This window comes from Kryptolebias marmoratus, linkage group LG23 (assembly GCF_001649575.2).
Source record: "Kryptolebias marmoratus isolate JLee-2015 linkage group LG23, ASM164957v2, whole genome shotgun sequence".
NCBI classification, from domain to species: domain Eukaryota; kingdom Metazoa; phylum Chordata; class Actinopteri; order Cyprinodontiformes; family Rivulidae; genus Kryptolebias; species Kryptolebias marmoratus.
The window spans coordinates 12,693,817-12,706,476 of NC_051452.1; the positions used below are offsets into that span (position 1 = coordinate 12,693,817).

A 12,660-nucleotide genomic window follows, 5' to 3' on the forward strand; every position below is an offset into this window, starting at 1 on the left:
CCTATACAACTTTATTCCATGGCCGTTGCAATGACACACAGTCATGTTAATAAAAATAACTACGCTTTACACAGTACGATTCCATTCCTTCATTGTAAGTTTAGAAGAATTAAGGTGTCGCAATTTTCCAGTGAAAGAACAGAGCTTAACTGAAATGTTGTGGTTGAGAGATGTGCATAAACAAATGTCGGTAAACATCAATGAGGTGAAACGAAACTAGGTCAGAATTTGTTTGTTATCATGCGAGACTAATAAGGTTATTCCAAACACAATTTCCTTGTTGTTTTCGTAGCTGAAGCTGGTTCTACGTGCTGTTGAACAAGCTGAATCTAGCTTTTCACACACTGCTGTTTATCTTAGTTTCTGTTATATAACTACACAATATTTTAATTTAAAAGTGACAAATATTTTAATCATCTGATCCGGGGTTTCAGATGGGGACATATAGGGTGCAATGTCAAGAGTGGGCCCAACGATAGTAGAAAAACAAGAATGTGTGTGTGTTCTTGGTTTTATTACCTTCTTTTAGGCGCTTTTTTAATCACCAATTTGTCAGGACTGATAGGTCTTATGGGGACCAAAGCCCAGTCCTAATATGGTGGAACGTCATTTTTAGGGTTAGGTGGTAGGTTTAGGGCTAAGGTGTAAACTGGGTTTAGGACAGGTTTAGGGTTAAGAGTCTGACAACATTTAATTGGGTCATTAGTCATGGTTACACAGCGCTCATGTCCTCATTATCCAGCTTACTTCCTTTGTCGGTCAGGACCAGTATTGCCGTATATCCCAGACCTGTGATCTACGAACTCCAGGTTGAGGTCCAGCCACGGGGCCCTTTTCCACCAGGATGCCCCTTCTGAAGGCCAGAGCTCCAGGCCCAGGATCTTGGCGGGATAAACCCGTAACAGGGTACAGAAACGAACAGAAGTCAAAACAATGTCTTAATGAGCACAGAAATACAAACACGTGTGTGTACAGGGTAACAAGGCAGGTGAGACGGAACATTTGGAGGATGAGATGTTTATTTACACAAGCCATATAACATACATACACGCTTGTGCCCTCAGTGTATTCGTTTTTTCATGTACAGTACTCAGATACATCGCATAGAACCTCCAGGTAGGCAACATTCATGTTTGACACCGTTCATTCCCATTACAAGTGCCTGACATCCTTACAAGGAATACACATAATCTATAGGATTATTGTGGTTGTATGGACACACTAACACACACACACACATTCAACAACATGAAATGCACTGACAAACTCATTGTATATCCTTAGGGCAGGAACAGGTAAGCCACTGTGGTAAACACTGAACATTGTGACGTTAACCTCAACAATAGAGCAACATGGGTAGTAAAATGCTGTTCTCACAATATAACAAGAAAACATCGACATCGCCTTCCCTTCACTGCATCTCTCAGGCATCTTTTTTTTTTATGACCAGAGATCATAGAAATATGCTGAAGTTCTGTCTCCGTAGGTGCTGTGTAATTTTACCCCATAGGAATTCACTACGTGCAACGTTTCACAAAGTTAGGGAAGCCACCTGCTTTTTTTTCCAGGAAAGGCAATTATCTAATTTTAGCAGCCCATTTGGCGCTAGCATGAGTCTCATGTAATTACTGTGTATGATCTGTTGTTGGGTAGCTGACTGCAGTAAAACACACCGTGCAGGCCTTCTGCAACCTGACAGTTTCAGTTTCAATCCATGGCAGGGGGCATTTTTTTAACGGACCCTTCGTTTTTATTTTAGAATTCTTTCCATTCGGTAAGTGAGCACTGATCAGTAAATTAAGAGAATTAAATTGAAGAGCATCTGCAATATTTTCAATCTAGGCTCCTGCTGGCATTTTAAGAAGGTCTTTTGTCCTCATGGAAAGAAAGGATTAATAAAAGATAACAATTCAAGATGGTCCCTTGTAAAATAAATCATTTCAAATGGCGCTGAAGTCTGAGGTCATTAAGTCACAGTCGGTCTTTTTTTATAGTTTTTCCAAATACCTATGAAGCAAGCAGAGTGGAAACAATGAGGGTTCCTTCTTCAAAACAGATTTTAAAACGAGCCATAATAATTTTAAAAATCAATGTCAGCAATGGCTTCAAGCCATTTTGGCGAGTGATGTTGAATGTAGACGTCTCTGTTTGCCGTATAAACTGAAGAGGGTACTTTTATTGGAATCACAGTTAGGAGTACTAAGGAAAGAAAAAAATGTGACATCAAGCTAATACTTTCATTTCTGACTGAAGGTTTTATGATGTCCTCAGATTGTCCCTGGTGGAACACCAAGAAACCAATAAAACTGGACTATCTAGAGGAAGTGTAAATGGTAACAAGGTTTCTGTCACAATTAAAGGTTCATCATCCTGTTGACTGCTCTCCTGAAGGCTCTGTACAACGTTCACCTTCCCATCACCAAGGCAACATGACTTCTGAACCCCTGTTTGACAACGGATTTCCTTTTTGATTCCGGTTGACTCAGGTTTGTCCCCGACTGCCTTCGTCCTGATGTAAAGGGTCCCGAGATCCTGCCCTGAGAGCTCCAAGAGGTGGTCTTGGAGGTTCAGTGTGAGGTGCTGGTGACTCACAGTGCGATGGTCTCACCCTAGACTTTGCCTGGGGTTATAGATATCATACCAACTCTATGCTAATGCTTTCCTAAATGCATGTAGCTGTTCACAATACACAGCAATTTGCTGGCCATCATGGAGGAATAAATGGCTCTATATTTATCTAAAATGAAGAGTCTCTGTGTTGCTGCTGATCAGCAAATGTACTAAGTTAACGCTAAAACACCAACTATGATATACCATAAATAGGTGAATAGCCTAAAGAAACCCCAAAGATGTACCGTCTTAAAGATCATTGCAAAAGTGACGTTGACAAGAGGTTAGACACAAATTCAGACAGCACAAGGGTGTGATGTTTGAACTGTTTCAGGCAGTGAAAAGTTCCTCTTAATTAGCTTTTAGTTTGGTTTTAAGATAGGAATTCCCTACATTCTTCGGTTTCCACTGTGGGTTAGACTCATAAGGTCCAAAAGACCTTTGGTGTAATTTATCTCATCACAAATATTACAATTAAATATAATATATTTTACGAGAATATTGATAGTCTATTACTGAATAATCATATCTGCGGTTTTACAAAGCGCATTCACACACACACTGAAAGCAGTGGAGCTGCTTGCCATTAAGAGCAACTTAGGCCCCGTCAATACTATTTCAGATTTTTCTTTTTTTCTCCATTTATATGTTTTGTCCATCCACACAGAGGCCTTTTTCACAGCAGACATGTTGACTTGAGTAGGTGAAGGGTTAGGGTCCTGGGACCCTCTGCCTGTTAGCATTTTTTACCTACTTAAACATTTTTTAAAAAACTTTGTACTGTCTACAAAAAAAGGACAAATGTGCTACTAGGTAGAGAGAGTGTCCACATTACTGACTTGTCAAAATTGTGAGAAAGAACATTAGTAGCTTGGCGAATGAGCTTTCATTTTTAGAAAATAATTGTACCCGCGTTTTTTTTTACATTGTTTACAATTTTCTCTCAGTTATTACTCCTTTCAGTACATAACCTTAATAGCAACAGGATGAGGATGAAGAAGACAGATGTCATTTTTTAAATTTTTAAACAGTTCCATTGTTGTTTTGATTTCTAGAGCACAAAGACATAGCAGGCATTAGTGAAATATGCTGCTACATCATTGTTTCTGAAAAGCTTCATATCTACTGTCTGCATCAGTCCTCCAAAAGCCATCCATCCATTATCTGTCATTTGTTCCATGGTTGGCTCGCTTGAGTAGGGAGGCCCAGGTATATTGTTCCACAGTCACCCTTTTCCAGGAGGATGCCAAGGCATTCCCAGACCAGCCGAGAGACATAGTCTCCCTAACGTGTCCTGGCTCCTTTTGATGTGGAGGAGCAGCGGCTCGACTCCGAGTCCCTGAACGCGTCACCCTACCTCTAAGTTTGTGACAACAGGTGAGGGTAGGAATGTAGACCAACCGGCAGACAGAGAGCTTTGTCTCGCAGCTCAGCTCCCTCTGCACCACAACGGACCGGTACAGAGTACATAATACTGCGGAAGATGAGTTTTTAAAATCTACCCTTTGGAAAGTGCACAGAAAAATAAATAGTTTTTCTCACCAAATACCCTCTGTGGACAGTAGGTGCAATTAAGCAGAAAAATGTGTCTTTAAAAACATTTGGAGTTGTGTGAACAAAGCCTTAGCCTTTAATGTCTTGCTCTAGGACACTTCAGCGCCCGGGTTAAGCCAGGAATCACACCACGAACCCTGCAACAATCTGATCTGACCTGAGCCAGAGCTGGATTATCTTAAAAGACATGTCGAGGAAGTATATTTATACCTGCACACCATGTGCTGAACATATAAATATTAAAATTACTGCTAATCTTGGGACAATTGTTTTTGTGTTTATCACTCACACATTGGGTGAAAACAAAGAGGGAACACAGAAACAAAGAAATCATCCTAAGCACAAGCAGAAACTTGTCCCACGAGTAGCTTCAGTGAAGTGAAGAGGAGGAGACGTCACTGTACATCTCAATGATTACTTCTGACATGAGAGTCCTTTTTATTACTGTCGGTTTTGTGAAATTAAGCAGCACATTTGGATCCCACCCAATAATCGGAATCCATAGGAGAACCACAAGCCTAGATGATATGTAGGGACTTAACTTAACCGTGCGTCCACAACAATTATATATTGCCGTGCGGTTCAGGGAAAAATTTGTTTCATCAGTTTCTGGCCTAAACACAACAGTTTTCAAGCAGCATTGGACTCACTTCCACTCAGAGTTCCCTTCTGTTTTGGTATAATGTGAACAAACATTTTGGGTTGGTTTTTGTTGATAGCATATCATGCCCTTCCACAAAAATGCTCTCGGTCTAAATCATAGCTCCCCAGCCCCGGTCCTTGTGGCCCACAGTCCTGCATGTTTTAATCGTTTCCCTGCTTCAACACACCTGACTGAAATGAATGAGTCACTAACAGGCTTCTGCAAAACTTGATGACATTCAGAGCAGCTAATTCAATGATTTAAATCAGGTGTGTTGGAGCAGGGAAACATCTAAAATCTGTTGGACAGTGGGCCACGAGGACCAGGGTTTGGGACCTCCCTTTAGCAGCCTTTTGACATTAAATTAAGTCACTGAAAATAAAACTCCTAGCAGCAAGGCTTAAGATGAGCCTTTACATGGCAAAGTTCTGGGTAAATCTGAGTGCATCTAATAATAGAATGTGCAGTGTTGCTCAATAATTGGCAAGAAGCCGATAGAGCTCTTCAGAGGAGCTTATCAGTTAAATGGCAGTAGCCGTAATAAAATGAGCACACCCAGAAAATCAACACGGGCAGGATGTTGCATCCCGTCAAACTGCTGAAGCCCATGAGATCCCGTGGGATGGTACGCGTCAGTCGTGTGTCGAATAAATACAAATGTTGCGTGACAAAGCAACGCCGCCGGGGTCATTTCTTTTCCTCGGATTGAAACTCCTTGCACAGCGTCGGGTAGGACAGTTCTAGCTGTGCCGAATCGTTTCTTTTCGTGTACGAAGACCTACATACTGAGCCCCTGACGCTCCCCAGGGGAACCTTGAAGGACAACCCCATGAAGTGCAGCACGCCGGGGGAGAAGATGATGAAGACCAAGGGGTCGACGATGGGGTTCACAGAGATGAAGTAGAGGGCCGTCAGGTCCATGTCATGAGACTCTTTGGTAACATCCGCCTGTACAGAGTTGATGTACACCCGGATCTGTGAAACCAAGGGAGAGAGGCAAAACGAGATCCTGTATTAAAGGTGTGAATGCAGTGCCGACACCAGCCATGACTCCGCAGACAGACAAACAGAGTCAGCCACATCCTGGTCCTAAATCCAACATTAAACACTTTACAGCAGCAGAAGATGGATATTGGGACCTGTTCACAGCAGTGGAACTGACAGACACGAGAGAAAATACACTTGATCAGCAGCTCCTGCCTGATGCTAGTGTGGACTTAGGTTTCTACACACAGCTTTCCCATTTTTGTGTTTGCTTAATAAACAACGACACAGCAAAATCTGTTAAGTGTTTTCATACACTTGAGGCTAGTTTTGAATAATTTTACAACCTGGTAAAGACCAGATCAGCTTTATGATGTCCTGATGTGCAAAAAAAAAAAAACACTTTTCAGACTGAAAGAGGATCTACTCTTTTTTTCTTTTCCATGACTGTAAATGAGCGAGCACCCCGACAAAAGAAGATCTCCGTTTTCGGTTCCTTCTCGAGGTGTGAACTTTATTTGCGAAAATCAGTCACAGACCTATAATAATTCATCGCACCGACCAAAAGGCGTGTGTAGTGGTTTGTATTATGGCGACTGTATGGGAATGTCCCGTTTGAATAGTTTTTAAAGAATATTAACTTTGTGTATCGGGTTACATTTGCTTCTGCTGACTGCTGCATAAATCGAAGCAGTAAAACGTCCGATCTTGCACGTTCAACAAAACAAGCTTCTTGATCTTATCTTTGTGAAGCACACACTAATGCATCCACAGGATGTTTACAGGACTCACAGTAACGTTCTTAGTCAAAGAGGGGTATTTCATTTCTAACTAAACAGATGACTGAGGCAGATGCAATACCGAATCTATGATGATTTGTGTGGTTTCAGAGGTCGATGTTGGTTGCTGAGCCAAAATCAGATAAGACATTCTCATGCTGATAACCAGTGAAAAAGGTTCACACAGATGAACCTTTAGTGGAACAATGTGTGCTATTAAAATATATATACTGCAAACATTATAACTGCATACACAGTGATTAAAAAAAGTGAAGCCCCCAGAGGTAATGGTTCCGATTGGACATCATTTGGTCCACATGCAGACCGGCGATGGGTATGGAAATATCTGATTAGCATCGTAGGTAAGGGAGCGTCTGACAGTCGGTGAGTGCAGAGAGTGAGAGAGGTGATGCCTCGTAGATGCATCAGACCTCATTACCAGCACTGAACAGAGCTAGATGGGGTCACATTGTGGGTTTACACAAGATCAGCTGGTCTCAAGATAGACGACAACCCAGGGGTGGGGGGGTGTGGGGTGTGGGGTTGTTGAACTGTGTGCCAGATAATACAGGACCCCCAAGACATGTGCACCAGCCATGTGGACTCTTTGCTACACGCCGCGTGTAATCGCAGACCGTGTCTCCACGACTGGCACCTGAGAAGATGGGTTGCATTCAGAGTGGTGCCATAACAGGAAGGCTGGCCTGATGACGGCCTTGTATCATGTGTAACAATGAATCTCAGATCGGCGTTGCCGTTGACGACCGTCGTGTGAGTGTGTGTGGCAACGCAGAGAAGAGAGGACCAGTCCTGGTAATGTCTTGGGTTCTTTTTGGTGGGGAGCCAAAAGGGCCTGATTCAGGTCATCTCTAGGCCATGTTATGCCCCTCTAATTCAGAAGTCCGGCTCTACTCCGCTCTACTCTGCTCGGCTCTATAAAGAATGCATCGCATTCACACCGGCCAGTTTGGTCGGTAGCAGAGGAACGCCTCCTCATGTTGCGCTATGAAAACTTGGCGCAAGTTGTGTAAACAACGGAAGCGCTATGGACAACGTTGGCCCTGTGTTGTTGCTGTTTTTTAATCTTATGGGGATTCTCCTGAGACTTCAGGAAGAGAGGCGCAGTGGAAGAAATGCTCTGGATGCCGCGATTGTTGCACGGAGTAGGACAGCTGTTATCCGCCGGAGATTTCAGGCTTTACAGCGCCTTCAGCTGGGGGACAGATGGCATAAACGTTGCAGGGCAAGCTAACACTGTTGTTTATATTCCTACCTTTGCTCTTTATGCTTGCATCTGGTCACACCCACGACCAATGAGTGAACAGGAGCTAAGCTTGCGCCGCCCATGAAGCAGGGCCGGCCCGGCCTGGCCCTACTCCGAAGCAGGGACCAAAGAAGCAGGGCCGGCCTTGAAAAAATGCCGATGGAAACGCTCGCAAAGCAAGCGGAGTAGAGTGGAGCCGGGACCTTTAGAGCCTGTGTAAAAGGGGCATTAGTGACATCTGCGTTTGAATGTCTTACCCCATCTGATGGTGCCTGGTTAGGCTCTCTTTTTAAAGATGAATAATTTACCATTGATAATGCCAAGAAAAGATAAAACAGCAGCAAAATGTAAAAAAAAAAACAAGCAAATATAGTGTTTGGCCATTAATTGTTGAATTTAGGTGTTTTGGTCAGGGTTCGGGCAGTTTTAATGCTTCAGCAAACCGAGACGTTTTGAACATTTTCATGCTTTGGGAAAGTCCTTTTTCTGTTCCAGCATGACTGTGTCCCAGCGGACAAAGCAAAGATCAGAAAGACATGGTTTGATGAGTTCCTGGCCCTGACCTCATAAATGCTCCACAGAATGAAAGGGGACGAAAACTGGAGGCACACCGCAACGCTGAACGTAATGACATATGTTGGTTTTGTCATGCCCATTTACATTGAAACGTACATTTACAAAAAAAACACGAGGTTTACCAAAGTTAGCTACCTAAATTTCAAAAACTGATTTTTCTACATTAATTGAAAAAAACCTCACTATATCTTTTTTTAAGATATTATTTTTATGTATAGTTTTTTTTTGTTTTTTATTAAAAAGGACTTTCCTCACAGCTCTGTTCCCCAACTTTTCACACAAGTAAAATAAAATTTGAAAAGAAAAGCATTCCTGGATTTAAGAACGTTTTAAGTTGCCTTTGTCTCCAATTTTTAGTCTCCTTCCAACAAAACAAAATTAAGGGAAATGGGTAATAATGGATGTTTTCCCTTCACTAACTGCATACAGTCTTTGATTAATAATCCCTTTGTTATAAAGTATTTGACCTTTTTAAAATAAACCAGCTTTTAATACGCGATTGTTATTCCTCGGGCAGAGAATGAGCACCAGATTCCACTGATTAGTTCCTTGATGCTGCCTGAAATAAATCAGCAGCTCCTGCAGCTTTTGGCCTGAATGAGAGGCAGTAGATACCCTCGAGGGATGGTCACAAGGTTGGGAACCACATTTTTAATACAATTCATGGAAGCACTGACCAGTTTGCAGGTTTAGACTGCTGCTGTCGTTCTCAAGGGGGGGTATCAGACAGGAACAATATACAGTAAAACCAGAAGAGAAAAGTGACCTTTGTAGAGTTAATGAAGTTCCTCAGAAGACTCCTTTGTGATGTAAAAAAAATACATAGAGGGGTTCTGAGTGGAGGATGGTGGTGGTATGTTCATGATGTGGGGCTCACATGCACCAGACTTATCCCATTTGCCTGGGATATGACCACAATCGCAACAAAGTCATAGAAACAACCTAACGCAGACGTGGTCCTAACGTGGCTGCATCCACATGTGCAACTAATGGAGACTCACAATTGCAAGAAAATAGGTGAATTTTTTAGTTGCAGTCTTACTGAATTCTGAGTTTCTGCACCCAGCAAGCTGTGCGTGGGCGTTCTGTGCAGCCAAGTTTTGAAAATGGCATGCAAGACTGCATTCTAGGCCGTGCACGTTGTTTTGTTACCCGCCTCCGCATTTGTTATTTAATCTATTGGAGATACAGCTTGAGTGATCCCGAATTTACGAAAAAACTAAGCTGCGAGGCGTTCTGCGACTGTTTTGGTCTTTGCAACTCAAGGGAAACGAGAACTTCTGCAAACTTTCCGTGACATTTCGGAGCCTCCCTCCCAGCACAGTGAGACGCTGGGTTAAGAGCGAAGCAGTGACACGAACACCTCGTGCTGAAAAAGCTAATAGTTTGCGTCAAACGTAGCCTTAGTCTGCTAGGATTCTTTCGTTTATTACAAAGTCAACGTGACCTTTATTGTCAGTCAGACTATGCAACAGTATATTACATAGAGGACTGAAATTGCGTTTCCCCGAACTCCAAATGTGCAACAGATACAAAACACTAACTAAACATAGAAAATTGACATCTATCTAAGTACAAGACTAGGTATAAGACATATAGTACAGAAGGAAATATGATGAAGTAAAAGGGAGCAAACTGACAGTGCGGTTCTGTGGTAGTCGCACATTCTTGTTGTTAAATCATTACAAGCTGGTTATCTCGACTACATTCTCCACAGCTGTAAATAGCAATTAGGAGTCTTACATAATGGAACATCGGCAGCTGTTTATGTGAACAACAACAACAAAAAAAGACGCTTTCTCAGATTTTAAAAGCTGTGGTACAACTGCGTGAGCTTCCACTCAAAGCTGCGCCAACAAAATCTTCACTTTTTTTAGCATTTTTCTTATAAATGCACAACTCCCATCATCAGTTTAGCCGAAACCACATCTTTACTCTGAATACCGCCGGTCCTCGACATGTGCGAGAAACGACGAGACGCCGTTGTTGTTGTTTAGCCGTAAAGTCCCACTCACGCTGCGAGCCTATTTTCTTCTCTGTTCAGCAGCAACAGGAAGTGCAATAAAAGCGTTAATGTGAAGCATCTGTGAGGCCTCTGCGCTCTGCGATCGACTCATCTGCTTTGAGATTCACTGTCAAGAGGAGAGGTCCGATCCTTCCAGTGCGATGAGCGAACACTCGAGTCAGAGGTGACAATCATTTAATCTCATTGTCCTGAGCTCAGAGCCGCAAATATTCATGAATATAAAAGAAAAGATGGTGGTATAAATGCATTACAAATCCCATTATTATACGATCTCTCTGTCATTACCGCTTCAGCATTTTTTTCCCCCTTTTAATCTCTTGGAGCCAAAGGTCTTTGGTCCCTTTTTAATTTTTAATGCAACCTGAGGTGACCAGAGGCACTCTCATTCAAACACGTCATCATATCGCAGCTTCATATTGGCTGAAAAAAAAAAAAAAAAGAGTCATATAATCCCACTCTGGGTGTGTACGTGTAGGCTGTGGTATCGCTTACTTGAACAGCCGTGAGTATTTCCATAAACCTCTTTATAAATTATTCATCTGTTGTAGTATGTCTGAATGCGAAGCCTCGAGGTTGCTCAAAGAACAGACATAAAACAGCTTTAATATCTTTATTCAAACCACACCATCTTTAGTTAATATCGCCTTGTCTGGCTGAGTAGAAGCTTCGTATTACGTGTCCTGACTGTTAAAAATATAGAATTTGTTCATTTAGAAAGGCGGATGTAAGAAATTTCAACTAAATGGCTCAAGGTATAGTTTTAAAGACAAATAACTTATTTTAAATATTAAAGATCTAGTATATTAGAACTTTAGACTAAGATGCTTATGCTGTGCTTTATTAGGAAATGAGTTTTAAACATTTTGGTCAAACGTGGAAAAGAGTGCGATATGGCGGGATGTCACGCTCAGAGCACAGGCTGCGAAGGACTCTCAGCTCCTCCCGCATCAGATTTTAGCTCAATATATATAAAATTAGCTGAGTTACAGCCATTTTTGTGTTTAACCGTCTGATGGTCCTTTAACTTTAAGACATTAATTGTTCCTGGGTGGTGAGAGAATTGATCACCTGACATAAATGCAGAAAAGTACTATTTATTATTATAAACTAGTCATGTTTTTAAAGCTAGCTCAACCTTAAATATAAATATAAAATTTAAATGACTTTTTTGTTTTAAAGGCCACAATTCAGTTGTTTTAAAAATCAACAATTTATTTATTTTTTTATTTGTTTTAAGAAGGGTCTCTTTTTTCCGCCCTTAGGATGCACAAATGGAATTTTAGACCAGTTTAATCCAGGATCGCCTTCTGAGGGTTACTGTCACTTGGCTGTGGCAGCCATCTTGATTCAGCCAGACTTCAAAACCTAATCAGTTGCAGATCAGCTCCTGCAAGTGTCGTTAAAGTTCCTGCAGTGGTTCAGGAGATATTTGGGTATCAAACAGACACATGAACACACCCATGACCAAAAACTTTACTGCCTGCAGCGGAGAGCACCAATTAGCCGATCTATATAAAGAACGTAAAATTACAGGAGTGAAGTCAGGTATTACTCAGTAATACCAGGAGGATTTCACAATACTCAGGTATTACTGACTTCACTCCTGTTCTCTATGGTAAATCCAACCGGAACATTTAGAACGCCCACCGGCTGAAAGGAACCGTCTTTATGTGGATCATAAAAAGAAGGAAATTCGATTTCAGCCTCTTTCTGGATGCTCCTCAACCGAAGGCACTGAGTCCATTTCAGTGGTATGAAGTGGTAAACATCTTACTGCAGGGCAACAAGTGGACGGGGCCGCCAGCGTCAGACAGGTTAACTGCTGAGACATATGAGGACAGGACAGGAGTGGGGACATGGCTGTCGGCCACAGGCGACTGAAAGTAAAGCTAGCAGGATTATTGGATGGAGGAGGATAGAAATGTGTAATTGCTGACAAGAAAAAATAAGAAAATAATCCATCCATCTTCTTCCACTTATCCGGGGTCGGGTCGCGGAGGTAAAAGCAGGGAGACCCAGACTTCCCTCTCCCCAGCCACTTGGGCCAGCTCCTCCGGGGGAATCCCAAGGTGTTCCCAGGCCAGCCGAGAAACATAGTCCCTCCAGCGTGTCCTGGGTCTTCCCCAGGGCCTCCTCCCGGTGGGACGTGCCCGGAACACCTCACCAGGGAGGCGTCCAGGAGGCATCCTCACCAGATGCCTGAGCCACCTCAACTGGCTCCTCT

General features: G+C 42.4%; 2 protein-coding genes across 2 annotated transcripts in view; both read right to left on the reverse strand.

The window, feature by feature from the left end:
* LOC108244131 (NLR family CARD domain-containing protein 3) overlaps positions 1-12,660 on the reverse strand; it is a 1,204,881-nt gene that overhangs the window by 1,068,250 nt on the left and 123,971 nt on the right. The gene's annotated exons all lie outside the window — the stretch shown is intronic.
* Positions 1,361-12,660, reverse strand: part of ptger2a (prostaglandin E receptor 2a (subtype EP2)) — a 17,188-nt gene continuing 5,888 nt past the window's right edge. The window contains exon 3 of the mRNA XM_017437323.3: positions 1,361-5,782. Within this exon, the coding sequence (XP_017292812.1) occupies positions 5,495-5,782 (288 nt within the window). The 3' untranslated portion in view covers positions 1,361-5,494. The remainder of the gene's footprint in view (positions 5,783-12,660) is intronic.